The sequence below is a fragment of the Lytechinus variegatus genome, chromosome 7, assembly GCF_018143015.1.
Source record: "Lytechinus variegatus isolate NC3 chromosome 7, Lvar_3.0, whole genome shotgun sequence".
NCBI classification, from domain to species: Eukaryota; Metazoa; Echinodermata; class Echinoidea; order Temnopleuroida; family Toxopneustidae; genus Lytechinus; species Lytechinus variegatus.
The window spans coordinates 33,498,153-33,517,863 of NC_054746.1; the positions used below are offsets into that span (position 1 = coordinate 33,498,153).

At 33.1% G+C, this 19,711-nt stretch overlaps 1 protein-coding gene across 5 annotated transcripts in view; it reads left to right on the forward strand.

Annotated features, from left to right (window-relative positions):
• Window positions 1–13,754, forward strand: part of LOC121419070 (myosin-13-like) — a 38,004-nt gene extending 24,250 nt beyond the window's left edge. Inside the window, exons 18-23 of one of the 5 annotated variants that reach the window (XM_041613358.1) lie at window positions 1,385–1,405; window positions 7,779–7,874; window positions 10,450–10,602; window positions 11,407–11,509; window positions 12,783–12,989; window positions 13,590–13,754. In XM_041613358.1, the coding sequence (XP_041469292.1) occupies window positions 1,385–1,405; window positions 7,779–7,874; window positions 10,450–10,602; window positions 11,407–11,509; window positions 12,783–12,989; window positions 13,590–13,750 (741 nt within the window). In that variant the 3' untranslated portion in view covers window positions 13,751–13,754. Of the gene's footprint in view, window positions 1–1,384; window positions 1,406–2,442; window positions 2,473–7,778; window positions 7,875–10,449; window positions 10,603–11,406; window positions 11,510–12,782; window positions 12,990–13,589 lie in introns of all 5 variants that reach the window. The other 4 variants (XM_041613361.1, XM_041613360.1, XM_041613359.1 and 1 more) reach the window with 4 other exon arrangements.
• Window positions 13,755–19,711: the final 5,957 nt, after the last annotated feature.

A 19,711-nucleotide genomic window follows, 5' to 3' on the forward strand; every position in this document is an offset into this window, starting at 1 on the left:
AGGGTCATTTAGCAGAAAAGTGATACACTATTGGGGGTTTTATCAAAATAAAAATGTTTATATTGATTTTTGTACACCTTTTTGGCTAAGTTGGGGAAAATATTTGGTATGACTGATAAATGTCAAAATCATAACCTATGTTGACAGATTTTTATATCTGAAAAAATGTAGTATGAGATATATGTATGCACAATTCCATGATAACCTAATGATTTTACCCCCATCCTGTGGGTGCTAGCCAAATCTGATACAAGTACAAAATTTGTCAATAAGACAAAATATTGCAGTAATGTTATTTCAAATGGAAAATAATATGATATTGACAACCATCACATTTATCAGGAAAGTACTAGTCTTTTATTTACTGCATAAACATATACTGAATAAGAGTAAGAGAACAATATCGTCTATTTTCATACTCATACATGTATACTAAAATGTTCTTTCATATCATAATGTGTACTTGGTATAATAATGGGGGTTTTAAAATACATTTCTGTATTGAAATTTGTGGTACAATTTAATAAATGCAAATTAACTCATAACTGCAGAGCATAAACTGGTTTAATTTCATGTGTGATATAAGTACTCTGATTGTTGTTATTTAACATTTGAATTTTCTCCCCATACTTGCTAGCATGAAAGCAGCCATGATTCCATATATCTTTTGCTCTTTGTATGCTAAATAATAAGAGAATAAGATCAGCCAAAGCTAATATCCTTTCTTTATTTTTATTTGTAATTGAACTGTCAAGCCCCATTCCTTTTATTCTAACTAAAGCTTTAAAACAATCATGAATGCATGTGGAGACTTATAGCTCGCATTTCCCATCATACTTTGCTTCATGTATTTGCTGTTTGATGTTTGTCCGGGTAATTAATGAATGCAAATGTTCAATCTTCCATAAATATTTTCATTAATTCCATTTGAGGCATATGTTTTGGTGAGTTAACTTTTTTAGAACATAATCAATATCAAATGTTAGAATGATTGAATAATAATCATACACATGCATATATACATGTATGTTTCTTTTCCATTAGTTGTAAGTGCATTTGAACATCAAGTTTCTGTAAAACCAACAGCACCAAATATGTATAATTAATCATAAAGTTTGATAATACAAAGACACTTTTTTATTAGAGAGAGATAGTTTAAGTGTTACATAAAGTCTATCTTAAACTAGTTGCATACTTCTACTTCCATTACACTTCATTAAAATTTGGCTTATATTTGGATATTACCCATGAATGCATTATGTTTCTATTAAAAGAATTCATTGTATTAAATGAATGTACATGGGCATGATCAAGGCACTGTACAACCAATTTGTATATGAAACCCAAGTTAACCAGATTCTATTGAATCCATTATCTGATTTAGCCTGAGAATGAGACAGAGGAAGTAAGTAGATATCAAGAGCACTCTCTTTTATTTGACTGTAGCTTGTACCAATATGGGTTTTTTGTCACAAGTCCCCCCCCCCCATGGTCCCATATGTGTAAATACAGTCACCCTAAATTTATTTAGCAATATGTCACATATATTCACTGTAATGGTATTCCCAGGTATTATGATGTAAGAGTTGTGTATTATGTTATCAGCCACATCTTCCTGTTTTTTTCTTCTTCATTGTTTGTACATTACTCTCAGGATACCATAGGAATATAATGAATCATGATCAGTTTTTACTGGTACAAGGGTAATTGGCTAGAATACAGAAAGGTTGTTTGAAAACCACAGTTATGCAGATTTAATGTATGACTATTTGATTTAGCGATTGAGGAGGGTCTCATCTTGAATGCATGCTTTTGTCACAAGGCAATTCACACTTGTTACTGTGGTTGTAGATCACTCTGTATTAATCAATTTAGATTATCACTGGACTCATTTAAGTGAGATCATTAAGATGAAGAGTAGGTTTCAAACCATACCGACATTTGTGAATTTATTATCCTGTGATAAAAGCGCATATTTACTATTGCATCAACTTTCTCACTGTATACAATAAATCAATTATATTTTAGTCATGAGATCAACATTTGCTATGGTTCAAAACCAAGGTACAAACTAAACTGCCCTTGTGAATTTGGACCATGAAGATTTTATCAATTGTTAGGCCATTAGTCCAGTTGTACCCAAATCCTATTCCATTCTATACAATCAGAAATTATCATCTATGATAATCCCTCATTTTCCTGTGTATATTGAACATATTTTTTTCTCTTAGAACATACAGGATACTTTCGAAATCCTTTACCACTAAAAACCCTGATCATGTTATTCTCTATGGTCTTCTGAAAGGCATTCACTTTGTTATGTTGCTCATCTTTATTTAGAAATTCCTTATTTGCATCATGTTCCCAATTTGTCTTTTTTTTTGCCTTTTCTTTTTGTTTTTGTTTGAATTGAACGCTTCATGGTGATTGGCTGATGCACAGGACAAGGCACTTTTTGCGTTACCACCCAAGGTGGAGGATATTTCCGTCTTATTTAGTTCTCATAATCATTGATAATCTCTCACGCTTGCTGCACCAAATGCACCATTGTCCCCCATTAATTTCCCCCATCCTTGAAATAAAATGTGTAAGAGATAACTAATTATTAAACCTACTGGTATCATATGGATAATTTTAAACTTGTAATTGTAGTTTCTGAATATGGTGTATTATGATAACACTCAATAATTTTAGTTGTAAATATACACGTACATTTGCCATTTAAACTTTTGTGCCATAAATTAGAACATTGAATAGAGCAAAAAGAATGAAACATTATGAGAGAGAAAGAGGGGGTTGGTAAATGCTAATGAAATAATGATCATTGCCTTTGAATGTATCATAAAAATGCAGTATTACCAATTTGCTGTAACATGCATGTACTAAAATGGAAATCAACAGGATTAAAAAACTTCATAGTATAATTCTAATAAGAAGGGAGAATTTATGTTGTGACATCATGCCTAGATATATGTCTTATTTAAAGTAAAGCAATCCCTTATTCTTCATAATATATTTAACTTGGCTAAAGATATCTGTATGGGTCGTGAATTGGAGCTTAAATCTTTTACAAGGTAATTAAGCAATTTATCTTCATTTGGTCATATTGTTGATGCAAATAAACTGATAACCTGTGTGGTAACCAGATAATTTAACAATGAACACAAATTAATTTCCCATTCATGCTCTAAGAGCATATCTAATTATATAATTAAGATGAGCCTACATTGTTTGTGATTGATATGATTATCTTGGGTCTTCTTATTTTTGTTAATTCATCTCCATAATGGTGCAGTGACTGGAGGGATGAAATAAGGATTATGACCCTACAATAGAATTTTTACATATTTGAGACTAGTTCACAAAGCTGTCTTATGAACAATGGGAATGTGGTTCATACAAATCTGTGCCTCATCCGCATTAATTAGCAGAAATGTAACTGTGCAGATAATGATGAACATTTTACCCATGGGTCATTCCATAAAGGTCGGACGTACATTCGGACACATTTAAGAGCTGTATCTCCTTTAATTTGATAGCAGTGTTTTATTTATTTTAGTATATCATAACATGTGACCTAGGTTATCATTACACCATGACAGGACCAGGCTGCAATATGAAGAATAGAAAATATGGGCAAAAATGTGAGGGGTCGGACGTACATCAGACGAAAGCAGGTTTTATGCTTTTAGATTTCATGTCAAAATCTCTGTGATTTTTGTGTTGCAGGTACTAAAATTCTAATATGAGCTGTTAGCTAAAGGATGAATCTTAAAAGAAATGAAGCAAAGAAATTGATAGGCATTGCCTTGTTTTAGTTACAGGCTGATCTATTTGGGGTCGGACGTACACTTTGAAGGGGTCGGACGTACATTGTGCAAAATATTTGCACACGTACATCCGACCCCCTTTGAAGATCAGTTACACAAAACATGGACATTCTAAACTGGATTTTTTTAATATACATACTGTTTGGTTAGTTGTCTTTCACATAAGATGGAATTAACAAATGAATCTGATGCTGGTGAAGAGTTATGCTTGATTAAAGTTGACATGCATTCAGACAGTGTACGTCCGACCCCCATACTGATTTTCTTACAGTCAAGCAAAATGCACCTCATATCTATTACAAATGAGTCAGTGGGTTTAAACTGTTTCCATTTTGATATCTACATTTTTAGATCACATCAATAATGAAACAACTCAACTATTCACACAATGCAGGATACTGTTAAACTTCAAGTAAAATGTATTTTTTAATGGTTTGCAAAAGACATGACAAAGAATTTCTTCAACATTGAAAAAACTTGTTCTGTTACAAACTTTGTTTTTACAAGGTGGGTTACGAACCATGAGTCTTCCCTGATGTTGCAATAAAAAAACATGCAATATGACCTTTTGACCCCTAGATGACCTTTGATCTCTCCATCCTCAAGAACACATGTAATTTTTCCCACTGATCGTTTTGTTCCAAGTTTGGGCAAAATTAATGCAGAAATATGTCATTTGACATTTTTACACCTAGATGACATTTGACCTCTCCATCCTCTTAAACAAATATGTGGTACTACCCACTGATAATTTGTTCCAAAAAAAAAAAAAAAACTACCGGTATCAAAAGTTAACTTTTGACCCCTAGAAAGCTTGAACAATTGACCTTGAATAACAAAATGAGCAAAAGTGACCTTTTGACCCCTAAATAACCTTAGAAATTATCATCTTCATCAACAAAAATATTGTATTACCCTCTGATTTTGTATTTCAAGTTTGAACAATATTGATGCAAACAAAAAAATTGATCTAAACAAAATCTGTCAGAAAATGACTAAATGGCCTCCTATCTTTTGACCTTTTGACCCCTAGATGACCTTTAACCTCATCAACACACGCATGGTATCAACCAAGGATCATTCGTACCAAGTTTGAACAAGGTTGATGCAGAAATAAAGAAATAAGAACAAGTCAAAATTAAATGAATAACCCTTCACATTTTCTTAACTTACACCCCTATAGGCAAAAGTAGAATAGTCTAGACATCCATGTATCATTATAGCAAATGGGCAGATCTATTTCTCATAGAGGGGCAATTGCTGTACCTGAGATTGAGGGGAAGGGGCAATTTCTACTTTTATATGGAACTTCTTTGTTTATTAAATTTCTCATGTATTTGTAGGTTTTTAATTTTTATTTTCTTTTTTAATTTTCTGCAGGCTATTATTCAGTCATAATTACCACTAAATTCATTAAGTTACATGTATGTGATAATTTGAGATGAAGGAAGGCAGTTTCCATTGAATATGCACACAATACACAAATAAATCACCATTTCTTGAAGATGATATCATCATTTAAAAATCTACATGTTGTCAAAAATGTGAGGTATTCTTTGTGAAATTTGTCTCAAAACTTGTGCAAGACTTCAAAGAAAAAACCAATAAAACTATACAGCGATATCAAGGTGTGTTAAAGAACTATCATGCAAAATGTTAAAGATGGAAGGTGAATTTTGCCCCCAGTATTTGTTGGGTTAAGAAATACAAAAAAGGTCATTTTAAACTAGATTGAAATTTGTATTCAATTTTGAAAGATTGATGTGAGTAAAAGATGTTAATATTAAACTTTTGCAAAAAACATCTGAGCAGTGAAAGATAACTTCATAAAAAAAATGTTTCAAAGGGGTCGGACGTACAGGGGGTCGGACGTACAAAAAAGTTGTACGTCCGACCCCCACTTAACTTGAAATCCAGGACTAGTGGTGAGCTACCTTCTGGTGTATACATGTATATTAAACAAACCAAGCTTGCTTTGCATCTGACTTTGGGAAAATTTATCTGCTTTTGTTTTGCTTGTAAGAAAAAAGTGTATGTGAATAGGGGTCGGACGTACATTTGAAAGTGCCTGCTTTTAATATATTCGGTTTAAGAAAAATAGAAAAAACCTAACTTATTTTTTAGAAACCTGACATAATAACAACTTGGACAACATCCAACTTTAATTATTTCAGAGCTTATAAAAGGTTTAAAATTTGTTGCAAACTTGACCTTTGAAAATAAGTAAAATTCTGTTTTGTTGCTATGGTGATTTCAATGCCTTGTCAAAATGAAACAATACATTGTTTGAAATTATTTCTTTCAGATTTATACATTTCAGTTTCTTAGCTTTCATGTGATACCTAATTTGTTTTGTTTGTAGGATTTTGAAATTTTGACCAAAAGGTTTACTATTTTATGGAACTGCCCCCATGTTAAAATACATTTTTTAAGTTTATATTTTTTGCTTTAATAAAACTCAATTTACTTGGCATACTATTTTGCTGATATGTCATGAAATTATTTGAGCTAACCATCTTTGCACTTGACATTCCAGTTGTTTGTAAACTTATGGGTAACATTACAAACAACTAACTTATTTACAGAGAGCTTTGTAAAATTGTTTAAAGGAGAATGAAACCATTGGAACAAGATAGCTTCTGTGAAAACAGAAGAATCAAAGAAACAGATAAAAAAAAGTTTGAGAAAAATCAGACAAATAATGAGAAAGTTATGAGCATTTGAATATTGCGATCACTAATGCTATGGAGATAGCAAATTGGCAATGCGACAAAGATGTGTGATGTCACTTGTGAACAACTCTCCCCATTACTTTAGTATATATTTCACTTGAATTGCCTCTTTTATCACATCTATCCATAGATCATGTGTTCTTTCTACATGAGGGCATGTAATACATATTTTTTAAGAATACATCATGGATAAAAAAATGTATCATCATAAGAAAAAGCAAAAAGAGACATTTTGAGGGTATTTTATAGTCCACGAAAGGGAAAGTTGTTCATCAGTGACATCACACATCCTTGTCGCATTGCCAATGGGAGGATCTCCATAGCATTAGTGATTGCAATATTCAAATGCTCATAAATTTCTCATTAGTTGTCCGATTTTTCTCAAACTTTCTTTATTCTTATCCTTTGATTTTTCTGTTTCTACACAAGCCTATTTGTTCCAAAGGTTTCATTCCCCTTTAAGGCATGTCTTTGGAAGAAATAAGTCATTAGGTTTTTTGAAATATTCATCTGTTTGCTGTTTGTTTTTTCATTTCATTTTTTTCAATTCAAGTTTTATTGGAAGACAAAATCAATCTTCCCTTTCTTTACAAATTTCTACTTGCATTGCATAAAGCAGAAATACAATTTCTTAATATATTTGGGACTGTACAAAATATATATATATGTATGATACCCAATTGTTGGTAGCCCTTCGTAATTTCAAGTAATAAGAATCAATCATTGCCAAAATAATGAAAATAATACAAATGTAAATCATTACAAAGACAATTTTTTTTAAGGTAACAAAATGTAACAAATTATATGGCTGATTGACATTTTATGTTGAATCCAACCAGTTATATATTTTTATCAATATGTTTAATAGTAATGATGAAACATTATCTTAATAAATGACAATAACTGAATATCTTTTAAACTTTTTAGATAAAACATTTCTTCAACTGCTTTTTCATTTACATTTAATAGTCTCTGTTATTCATATTTCTTTCATTTCTAAAGCAATAATTTACATTTTTATGTTTCTTAGTTCTTCAAATGTTGTCATCATGTAAAACAAAACCAACATACATTGCACATCAATACCTTTGCAAATCACACAAGAATATTTTATTATGCTTTTTATGTGCAATATTCCTTTGTTCAACTGTATCTCTAGAGATATTCCTTTTGATATTGTGGTTGGAATAGCTATTAGATTTTATCCCTTACATAGGTCAAAGAAAAACTACCTGAACTTCCTCCCATCGGAGAATCTTTCTTCACATCAGAGGATGAGACCAGAAATAAAACCTTTAAGAGTCTCTCAAAGGTATTTCAGAGTAGAGCTGTAGTTTGATCTATTCCTCTATGTTAAGTTCATAGTTTCTGTAGCTAGTCTATAATTCACAATGTTCATTTGAAAATGTTATTTTTCTGCATGCATATAGCACCTTCCCAGCAGACTCAAAACTTTTTTTCAAAATGTTCCAAAAACATTTTGAAAAACTTTGTTTTGAAGACTTTTTATGTTCCCAAAGTTTTGTTGTCATGGAAGCAAAGGATGGACAATTACCTTTTTAATATTACAAATTGTTTATTTTATACAATTTTAATACCTATGAAAAAGTAGTAATTAAAATCACACATTTTAACATGACATGGGCCTTTAATAGCTGGATCATCATCTACTCAGTGGTCTGTAAAATCAAATATTTTGCATTATCAAAGAAAGTCAAAGATATGTATAAATCACTTAAGGAGTTGTGGTCCATTCTTTCTCCTCCATGATATCAACTGTTCATCTATTGTTTCATTTTGAAAATTACATGTTATTAGATTTATGGGCATGTAAATGCACAAATTTCAATACGCATTTAGTACAGTAGTGAAATTCTATACTATTGCATGTTATATTTACTCAAATTCTTTTTTAATTTACTTTTACAATGTTGGTAGAGTCAAATGTAGTCAATGGTTTGTGTACCATATTACAGCTGTCACTACATATTTGGGAAGAGTGCTATATTATATTTGGGGATATTGTGCCTCAGTAATTTGGTGTATACATGTATGTATGAACACAAAAATAAAAAAAAAATCATGGCCTTTATACCCTTTTCAGGGTTTTCCCTTCAAGTTCTAGGAATGTGAATCTAATTCATGTACACATGACAGGTAAATTAGGAATAATTGAATGAATAGCAAGTGAAATAGAAGTTGTGTTATCCATAGTAAATTTCACAATTTCATTGTAGATGTGCCTGTACGTTAGGATAATTGACTGGAATTTATAGCAATGCTCTCCTAGTCTTGTAGTGATAACTGTTTGTAAATACATGAAAGCCATGTATTGATTTGACATCTGGGGTGATTCACAAAGATTTAAATCTGACTAAAAAATTGCACATAATTTCCCAGTTAAACCACCACATTGCAGGGCATGTGGGGGCATGCTCTACTATGTATTAATCAATGAGATTATGTGTTGAATATCATGTTCATGTTGACAATTTTAGTCAGACTATAAGCTCTTCATGAAATACCCCCAGAAGCATGTTCATTTTTATCTTTGTTATGCATGAAATCTTTCAGTGAAGATATTCTCTATTTATGATGTTACTTCATTTGACTGCTGATATTTGTTATATTCATCTGATTCATTTATGTTATCGGTTCTATGTTGAGTTATTGAGGGTATAAAATTTGATTGAGAACGTACATCTTTGTTTTTTATTTTAGTGACTCTGCATTATTTGTCAGTTATTTAAATTTAGAAAAACGTGAATTTACGAAGCATATGATACATGTATCATTTGATATAAAATCGCAGATGCTCTGCTAAAGCCAGGGTGTATGCTGCATAATCATAGGTCTGATAAAATATTAAAGTTAATTATCATTATTGTCATCTTAGTTCATGTCATGTGACTAGTCACCCCTTTGCATGTTTTTTTTTTGCATTGTTTATCGCTATGTTTAGAACTAACCATTTTGGCAAGTTTTGTGTGATTGCAGTGTTTTACTAACATAGTTATAGAAATAGAATCAGTTTTATATACAATGCATGTTTAACTGTATTTGTAATGGTAGTAGTAGATTTTGATCTATTTCTTTACAGAATTAAACCATAACTGCTTTCTTAATCTATTCTAATATATCTTTTCATTGATTCCCATAGATAGTTTACTAAAATAACACTTCCTAATCTTAATATGTACATCCCTTATGTGGTGAGGTAAGGGTTTGATAATGATTACAATGTAATAATTCAATGATTAGATTGCCAATGTCGCTGATGTAATATCGTACTACCAGTTGACAATAAAGTTAAGTTCCTTCATACATTTTTTGGGGAGAGATTTTATGGAATACAGTTAACAAACAAACAGAACAAGCAATTGTGGCTGACTCTTCTTCATTAAATTAGGTTTTGTTGAGATTGTGATTTGGGGAGCCTTTCATGAAGCATCTTATCATTGATTTTCACTGACAAATTTGCTCTAAACCAATCAGATGCTATGAATAAAGTATCTTCCAAAAGTTTTCAGTTCAAAAGCTATGACAGGACTCTTCATGAAATACTCCCCAAAACCTGTTTCCATATCAGACCTAACACAGGTCATCAAATTACTCTTCTTCAGAATGTTTCCTTTGCAATATAATTGAAAAGTAAAATCCATTTACAGTCATTTTGTAAAAACTTCTCATTCAATTATCCTAGGGTGATGATGACGATGGTGATGTTCACATCAATTGTATAGGGCAGGAATTTGTTAAAAACATAGAAAGATGATGACTCCTTTAATAGATTAAGTAATTGAATAGCATGTTGGAGGTTTTAATCTTCATTAAATTTACTCCTGATTGCCAAATTCAAGGGAAAATGATCATTTTGATTCCTCCAGGTGGCATTGAGACACTTGCTAAAACAGCAACGTTCAGCCGCACTGGGAAGGATGAAAGAACAAGGTAGAGAGTTACAAGAGCTAGAAGAAAACATCTTTCATGCTGGACGTAAACTCAAGGCAGTCACTGAAGAGAATGTCAAATTCACTGGGGTAAGTGATTGATATCTCCCAGAAAAGCAAGATGGTTTATTTTTAAGCACCTTTCATTCAAAATGTTAATTTTCTGTCAGCTTTGTTGGTTGAGAAGTTTCTTAATAATAATAATAATAATAATAATGTACAAAAAAAATATGCGCTTTATACAGATGTTTCAAAGCACTAAGAAAAATTAAAAGAAGAATATTCATGTACAAGATATCAGTAAACTAACGACAAAGAAACTAAACACCATTACGATAATAAATTATACATACAATATAGAGAGAATGATACAGAAATCATGAAATTAAATGAAGTTATTGAAATGCTATATCTAAATGGTGAATTTAATCCTTTAATGGAAGAAAAGGTAGAGAGGAGCAAATAGAAGAAACATCTATCAAACATTATGAAATGAGAATGTAATGAAAGTTAGAGAACTCTCAATTTAATTTCTTTGGTGGTTCTCAAATTGGCGATGTTGCTTCTAAGTGCTGGGGTTAGGAGTACAACTGTTTGCTCACAAGACTTGATATCTTCCTCATTGTCTGTCAAGGTACAGCTTGTCTCCTGATGTACGATATATCAAATTCATTTAAAACATGTCAAGTCACAAAAAGACATTTTGTGTACAAAACATGTTGAATGCTGTACTCATAAACATGACATTTAAAGCCACATTGCCTGTTTCAATTTGGAGTTTCATTTAAAGCGAGTATTAGGCACTATATAACAAAATACTAGTATTAGTTATTTTGTTCTTGTACGGGCTTTGAGACCTATTATTGAATGTTTGTATGATGTTGTTGAATGCAGGCTATTGAGAAGATGAAGAAGGAGTGTGTTTCAATTGAAGAGCAGATATCAAGACATAGCAGTCTGGAGGAGAGCCTAAAACATCTTGTCATTTCACAAAGAGGTGGGTTTATTACTCTTTTGGTTCACTACCTTCTATGGGGTCATTCAGACGTAGCATTGACAAAGTTAAAGGGGAATCCAACCCAACTAAAAACTTGTTTTTATAAGGAAAAGAAAAATCAGACAAGTTGATATGTGAAAGTTTGAACAATATTGGACAAACAACAAGAAAGTTATGAATTTTTAAAAGTTGTAAATATTGGTAATCACTATACCCATGGAGACTTCAAATTGGCCGCATATGGGATGTCATAGTGATGTAAGGCAAGGACTACTCTTCCATGTACTCCAATACATATTATGGCTAAAATGCCATTTTTCCCAAAAGTTTTATTTCAAATTATATTTTTCTTTCATGAGGACATACTACAATATACTACCTGGGTTATATTTAGATTACTGCCCCAGGGGAATGGGTACTTAGGAGAAAACCACAAATCCCTGATAATAAAGTACATGGCCTATGGGAAAGTTGTCCTTGCCCCTTGTCATAATTTACTTACCCAGTTGCCAATTTGAAATATACATAGTATTAGTGATCTCAATTTTAAAGCAGCTATAACTTTCTTATTGCTTGTCCGATTTCTTTCAAACTTTCACCATTCTGTTTAATTTATTTTTCTCCTTCCCAACATAACATGTTATGGCCAAGGCTGGATTCCCCTTTAAGCAACTTTTTTGCGTACAAAGCTATTGGGAAATGAGGCATCAAATATCATTGCTGGGGCAAGAGACAATTTAATTGCAAACCAGTAATTTTGGTTAAAAGCTGATGCACAATTATAGAATGAGCAAACAATTTTTTGATATTATTCAATATGACTCTTGATGTCATTACGAGTTAAAAATAAATCATGTGATGAGTTTTCTATACAATTTGTATATTTCGAGTATATAATGCACTTTTAGTAACATAAGTGTTGTGTCAAGTCCAAATAAAGCTTGTGCCATTCCAATATGCTGCTTCCATAATATGCTGGCAGTTTTGATTGATGTGAAGATATTAAGGTGACCACAATGATATGCTTTGCATGAAGATGTCCTGATAACAATAAAACTGTTTGGTGTTATTTATTGTACATTAGTTTCATTGAAATCATTCACAAATATTTTTTCCTTGATCAATTGCTAGGCTTAGTGTTACAGAGCCCAGGGTACTGAGAGGTGAATGTTGTTTTTGCAAGCTAAGTTACCCTTTGTTTTACTCTGATGGATGAAACTATTGCTGATATCATGTCAGTGTGACCTTATGTATCTTCTTCATTTCTGTGCAGGACACCTAGAAGTAGGCTGGGAGAAGGACAAGGCCCTGCAGGATGAGTTTGCCAAGCGAGATCAGGTGTTCCTGGATGATATCACCGATCTCTGTCGCCGTGCTGACCGTCGGGAGCAGGTGGTATCAGACATCACGGACAAACTCCAGCAGGAGATACTGATGCTGGCCTCTCTCCTAGAGACAGTCGCTGAAAGAAGACCTCCAAGTGAGTATACTAGTGCTGTTGGTGATGAGAGATTATTATGATGTGGATGACGATGTTGACAATGATGTGGATGATGATGGTGATGATGATGCTGTGAAGGGCGGGAAGACTATTGACAGGCAAGGCATCTCTCTGTGGATTGGAAGACACAGTGAGTATTTAATGAAGAGAGATGGGTGAAGTGAAGGTGGTGTTTGTGATGTAAACGTGATGATAATTGTGAAGAGGATGATGAAATGATGATGATGATTAAGATTTAAGATGATTATATGGTTGATGATGATTTTAATTATGATTGTGATGATATGATCTTGATGGTGATTTTGGTTATGATAATGGTGATTGTGGTGACGTTGATGGCATCATGGCAGTCTAATGAATGATGATGACGATCATGATGCTGATGGCAATGATGACGCTAATGCTGCTGATGATGGTGATAATGAAGAAGACAACCATGACAACGATGATTGAAATGGTGATAGTGGTGGTCAGAATGCTAATGACCATTTTGACGATAACACCCTGATAATGACTTAATTGAAATTAATATTTTAATATTATATTTGTCTAAATGTATTCGTTTAATTTTACCTGCAGATACCAGTCAGGGTAGTCGACCAACCACAGTCCCACGCCCACCTACCGTCCTGAGAGAATACCTAGACTCACGCACCAACCTCACAACGCAAGCAGGAAGAAAGACAGAGCTACAAAGTCAGCCCAACCTTCTCAATCAGACTGTACCCGAAGAACTCTAGAAAAGCAGTAAACTGTCTTCTAACATCAGCTATCATGGAAGAATTGGACACAATTAGAGTGTTTACCAAGTAACGGGTGTTGTCCATCATCCAGAGTGGAATCCAGTTTACGACCAATAACTGTTTGTCATGTTGTGTGTGGAATCCATCTCCTCAAGTGGTAAAAATGATTATCTCACATTCCCTGAAGCAAGCAAAGCAATGTTTAGTGCGGCATGACACTTGGCTGACCCCTAAAGATGCAATTAGACGACACATTTTTTTCAGTACATTTCACTAAGTCTGGTGCCAGAAAATTGTAATCTACTCCAATGGAAGCTTAAGATAGTCAGCCTTTGATCTTTCAGAAGAATCCAAGGTCCATCAAAATGTCTTTTTGGAACATTATTTAGATGCTTGTTTCAAACCTGGAGGATGTTTCACAGAGATTTAAGTCTGACTAAAAATCATACCTAAATTTTCAGCTGTGTGTGTAGTATACAATGCATGGTACATGTAGTGTTGGTAATATGCTCTGGATCTGTACGCCTCTGTGTAATAATCAATAAGGTGCACATTGGCATTTGAGCTTTTCTTTTATTTGACTTCACTCTCTGTGACACCCCCCCCCCCACTTGGTTTGAATTCCTTTCTTACAGCTGGGGCTATTAAGTAGTGGAGTGCAGTGTTAAAGGTTAAAGGTAGAAAGATATCGGAGATATAAGTTATTTACTTTGGTTTATGCAAACTTCTTATGTTAGGCAAGGCTTGTAATCGCCAAAACAAAAAATGCCTTGTGTGGTTTTGTATCCAAATTTCACCTATATCTCAAAAAATTAGGCCACTATTTTATGCCAAAGGCAAAGATTTGAACGGTTTGCTACTCAAGAATTTTTTGTTTATATTTTGTTGCCCCAGCAGTTTTATGTATAATCTGTACATATTTGTATCTAGTGTGTGTTTATTTTATTTGTGAAAGTGCAATATTGTTCTAGTATTTAATAGTGTAGCCTTGGCAATAAAAGTAACCTTGTCAACAAAGGTGAACAACTTGAATGAATTTAGTTGTATGGTGATTGTATGAAATCTTTTGTGAATACATGTGCCTTTTGAATATCTATGCATCAGACATGTCAGGGGTAAAAAAAAATTATTTGAAAAGTTTAGTTCCAAAAAGTATTATATCCATATTTTAATAATGCTTCAGAGAAAATGCATCATTTACTAAATTGACTACTGGCTTCAATGGAAGAATGAATTTAGGAAGTGTTTTTTTTTTAACATCGTCAGATATTCAAGTTTGAAACTCTTTTTCAAAGATGAATGCCTAATTGAATAATAGATATGAATACCTCAGTATTTATCAGAAATGGATCTAGTACCTTTTGGAAGTGAGCTCATAGTTTTAAGTTGTGATTCACTGTTCTTTAATTCATGAAGGATATCAATGGCAGATAGGGATAATTAATTTTCTGGCAAAGGTTTACTATTTTGTCAGCTTTTTAAAAAATCTTTGAAAAAAATATCAAATCAATCTCGTGCAATATTTTTGTGTTCAAGCCAAGAAATATACTGAGGCTTATGACTTTTTTCTACATGATTTTCATCTTATCAAAAAATTATATTTGGGATTGATTTTTTGAACTATGTTCAAACAACTTTTTCTGCAAAGTTCCCTTGAAGTTACAAACATGCCCCTGCAAATTGCTCTGGTTTCAATTGTGCTTCTTAATGAAATTCAAAGAACAGCAAGAAAGTGCTCTTAATGGTTGGTATAAACATGGCCAAATGAAAGTTAATATGCTAATGCATCCAAGCAAACAAATGCACCACAGTACAGGGTGTTCAGTAAAATGATATGATGTCAAGTGCCTTTTATAATGAATATAAAAGAAAAATGTCATTTTGGAAAATAATGTGCATTGGCTTATAAACTTGATTCAGGCTTATTTTCAAATTTAAATGCATAAAAAAAATCAAATTATTTTATACTTGTAACAGAACAAAACTAACACAAAGAAGATGCATTTTACCACATTTTTAATCCCAAATATATTTCAGCTTGCATCACATTCATGTGGTATTACATTAGATATTATAATTCATTCAACTTTGTTCACTGATCATAGTACTGGATATGGATGTATATGTACTGCCTTTTCTAATTAAGACATTCTATCATTTGTTTTGTTAGGGAGTGTTTAAGGAAATATATTTGCAATTGATTGCATTATCTTTTTTTTTTCCAAATTTGTAATAGGTGGATTAACTAAAGCTAATCAATTCGTTTTTTCTGTTGCAAAGAAGCAAACGAAAATCAATAAGAAATCAATTGCAGGACATCACTTTTGTAACATACTTTTGGAACAAAAAACTGATGTGAAATTGATTGCAAATTTTGTGTAACACCCCCTTTTCATTGTGACTTTTTTTCGTGTCGGTACTATAAATATCCCTCTACATAATTTCTATTGTAATTAAATTATTTGTTCAAACCTACTACATCACGTTGTCAGCATGTCTCATCATTTATAGTACAAACATTCCATATAACTCAAAATATATTTCAATAGTGATGAAGGGCTTAAAATTCCTACTTGACAAATTACAAAATTCAACGAATAACAAAACAAGATTCATTATTGACCAAGTACATATTGTATATCTTGATTTTTCACCCCCTTCCACCTTCTTTCACTTAATAACTGGTTGAAATTTTAATTCAAAGATATGTCTTCAAGTAAACTCCAGAAGATCGTTGTGTGTGGATGACACTTGTCAAAAGTGTTGCATCATGTGAGTAACAATGAAAAAAAAAATCAATAGAAAGCATACATGAATATCTGCAAAATGAAGTGCTTAAACTTAATGGACCTTGTTCTTGAATTCACCAATTAGCGGTAATGCAGAAATGAAAAAGAGCTTGTTGGGAAGGTAGCATGGGCCTAGGAAGTCTTGTGCATTGGACATAGAACTAGGCAATAACCTCTTGATGAGTAACAGTACTTAGAATTGTATTGATAAGTCAGGCAAGCTTGGTGCAAGTTCTCAGCTACATGAATGAGTTTTGTATAAAAAGTAATGATGAATGATTCACTAAGGAATACTAGTTGACTTGTTTTCAGGACAGCACCCCTCCCCCTTCCCAAAACACTGTCAACCACCCTGATTTTCTTCTGTTGATAAACTGAGGCACATTGTACAATAGTATCGATCCTAATGATGATCTCGCACCTTGTTTAAGTATAATACAATGTTTATTTCGCCAGGATATCATAGCTACCTCAGTTATGAAACTGTTACATTTATACCTGCATGACATTGTTTATTATCTTACCCTTTATCAAATCTACATGTAATATGCATGACATTATTGGTTATCTTACTCTATGAAATCTACATGTAATATGCTGAGTACCTAGCTAGATGGGAGAAGTTCACACTACTTTGGTATGACGAGCATGGTGGAGGATGGAACCTTCACACAATCTCTGGATGAACGCTCTACCACTGAGCCACCGTGCCCAGTTAATGATGAATGTTCAAATAGAAGTCACCGTGTCCATTTAATGATGATGTTCAAATAGAAGTCACCGTGCCCCAGAGATGCCAAGTTCAAAGACCAGCCATGCGTGAGATTTTCTGTGAATCTGAGTGAGATCACAGACATTGTGTACAATGTATATGGGGATAGGCTGTGATAGTTGCGTGAGACAGAGATTTGAGGGGATGAACAAGAGTAAAAAATGCTTGAGTCTCACGCATAATGCGTGAGACTTGGTAGCTCTGGTGCCCAGTTAATGATGATGTTCAAATAGAAGTCACCATGCCCAGTTAATGATGAATGTTCAAACACAATACCAATCTAATGCTCTGCAGCTGTTTGTCTGCTTTCTATTTCCCTGTATTCTTGAAGTCTCCTCAACCATTTCTTCCAGTAAAGGTCACAGAGGTCAGAGGTCATGACATGGAGGTCGGGGAGCCATCTTTGTAGGTTATCACCAGAAGTGCTTGATTTATCTGTGCCATGAACAAATGAAACATTTGATTATTTTTCTGTCTTTTAACTAGTGGAATCTGAAAGGGTGGGTTCTGCCTTATTGTCAACTACATCCATACAAAAATACAATTGATAATGAATTCTTGAAGTAATAGACCCTGACGAAAACACCTTAAGATCTACACAGTACAGACACTCTCAGTAAACTTGTTGGCTTTTGGCTCACACTTATCAAGAGCAAATGAATGAAAGAAGATAAAGACAAAGCAGAGCTGCTAACCTGAACACAAACATTTAAGTATTTCAAATGCTGAAAATCAGTATTTTTAAAGAATACCATAGCACAACAAATAAGACTGAAACTACAGAAATCAGTATTTTGCACAAAACCATCAGTATTCTTCTCATTTTTCAGCACTAAATACTGAAAATCAGTACTGGTTGGCAGCTCTGACAAAGCAAACAAAGGAAAAGTGCCAATTGCTTCTATTGGAAAGTTGCTTGGTTAAAGAGTACACATACTTTCTGTCAGCAAGACTCTTCCACTACAAAAAATAAGAGTGATAGAAACCATGTGAATGTAAACCTCTAACACACATTCACTCACATTGGTATACTCTGTTGTTTTTGTGATCTTTAGTAATCAAATATTCTTTTAAACATATGGACATTACCTGAAACTGATGAAATGAGTCAAAGTTGAATGCTCCGAGGTAGGCTGCAACCTGTACGGGGCTATCAAAGCACTTGGCTAGACTTTTCTTAGGTTTCCTAGATGTCTTGAATTCAACAAGACAAGGCGTCCCTCTGAAAAAAAAGATAGAAACAGAGAGAATAACTTAGTAAATTAGCAGAAACTGGGTGAGAGTCAAATAAAAGTACAATTCTCTCTACCAAAGAGAAAATATTGGCAATGCAAGGCCCTGTTGCACACACACACAAAACTCCATTGATGATAGGACTCTTGCAATGGCACAATTTAGTACCACAGTGGGTTGCAAATACACGACTCTGATAGAAGACAGTCGGTACCACTACACCATGACACTCAAAGTGATACCATACAAACATCTCACCTGTACTCTGTGATGCAGTCAGCATAACCGTGGTAACCAAGATAAGGTGCTTTGTGTGACATTCTATGATGGGAGAGTCTGAGACAAGCTCTGGAAGTCGCTCCTTGATGCTATTCCAGTAGCCTAGATAGCATATCGGAGAAATGAGGAAGATGGAGATGTCGAGGATGCAGGGAAAAGAGGAAAAAATGGGCAGGGATAGGAGGGGAAAAGAACAAAGTAAAGTAAAAAAAAAATGAATAATGTTTGACAAACACCTAGTAGATATGCTTTTGGTGAATCAAATAGCTTGAAATCTACAAGAATGTAGGCTAATAATATCAAATCACAAACAAAAATTACAAGAGAAAATATTCTTTTAATCTGGAATTATTGTTAAAATATCAGTTTGAATCAGATTACCAAAGTCTGAGGTCACTGTTATGATCAAGGCCAATAATATATTGACTTTTATAATGGCTAATTATGTCTTCGTGAGGTCATATCTGAAATTTAAAACAAAATTGTGATGTCATCACTTCGATTCTCAATTTGATTTGAGTTTTAATCGGTAACAATCAAATTTTTCAATTTGAGTATCTTGTAATAAACAATCTTACATGAATATTGCTAATAATTTTCCTTGAATTCTAAAACCCTGTTATCATTTTCATAGTATTATTGCACTTCCACTGCTTTGAACACTTTCACTAGACTGTTGTGGAATTCAGAGATAAAAAAAACATTCTTGAGTTGTATGATATATCATACTTTGGTGAAATATGCAAGCCAATAAAAACACACTCACCTTCAATATTCTTATCAATGGCTACTTTGTCAGGATTGTTAAGTATGACGTGTCCAATTGTTTGCATGGAGTTGATGTCCCTCACTGAACATCTCTGTCAGATACAAAAGATCATAAAT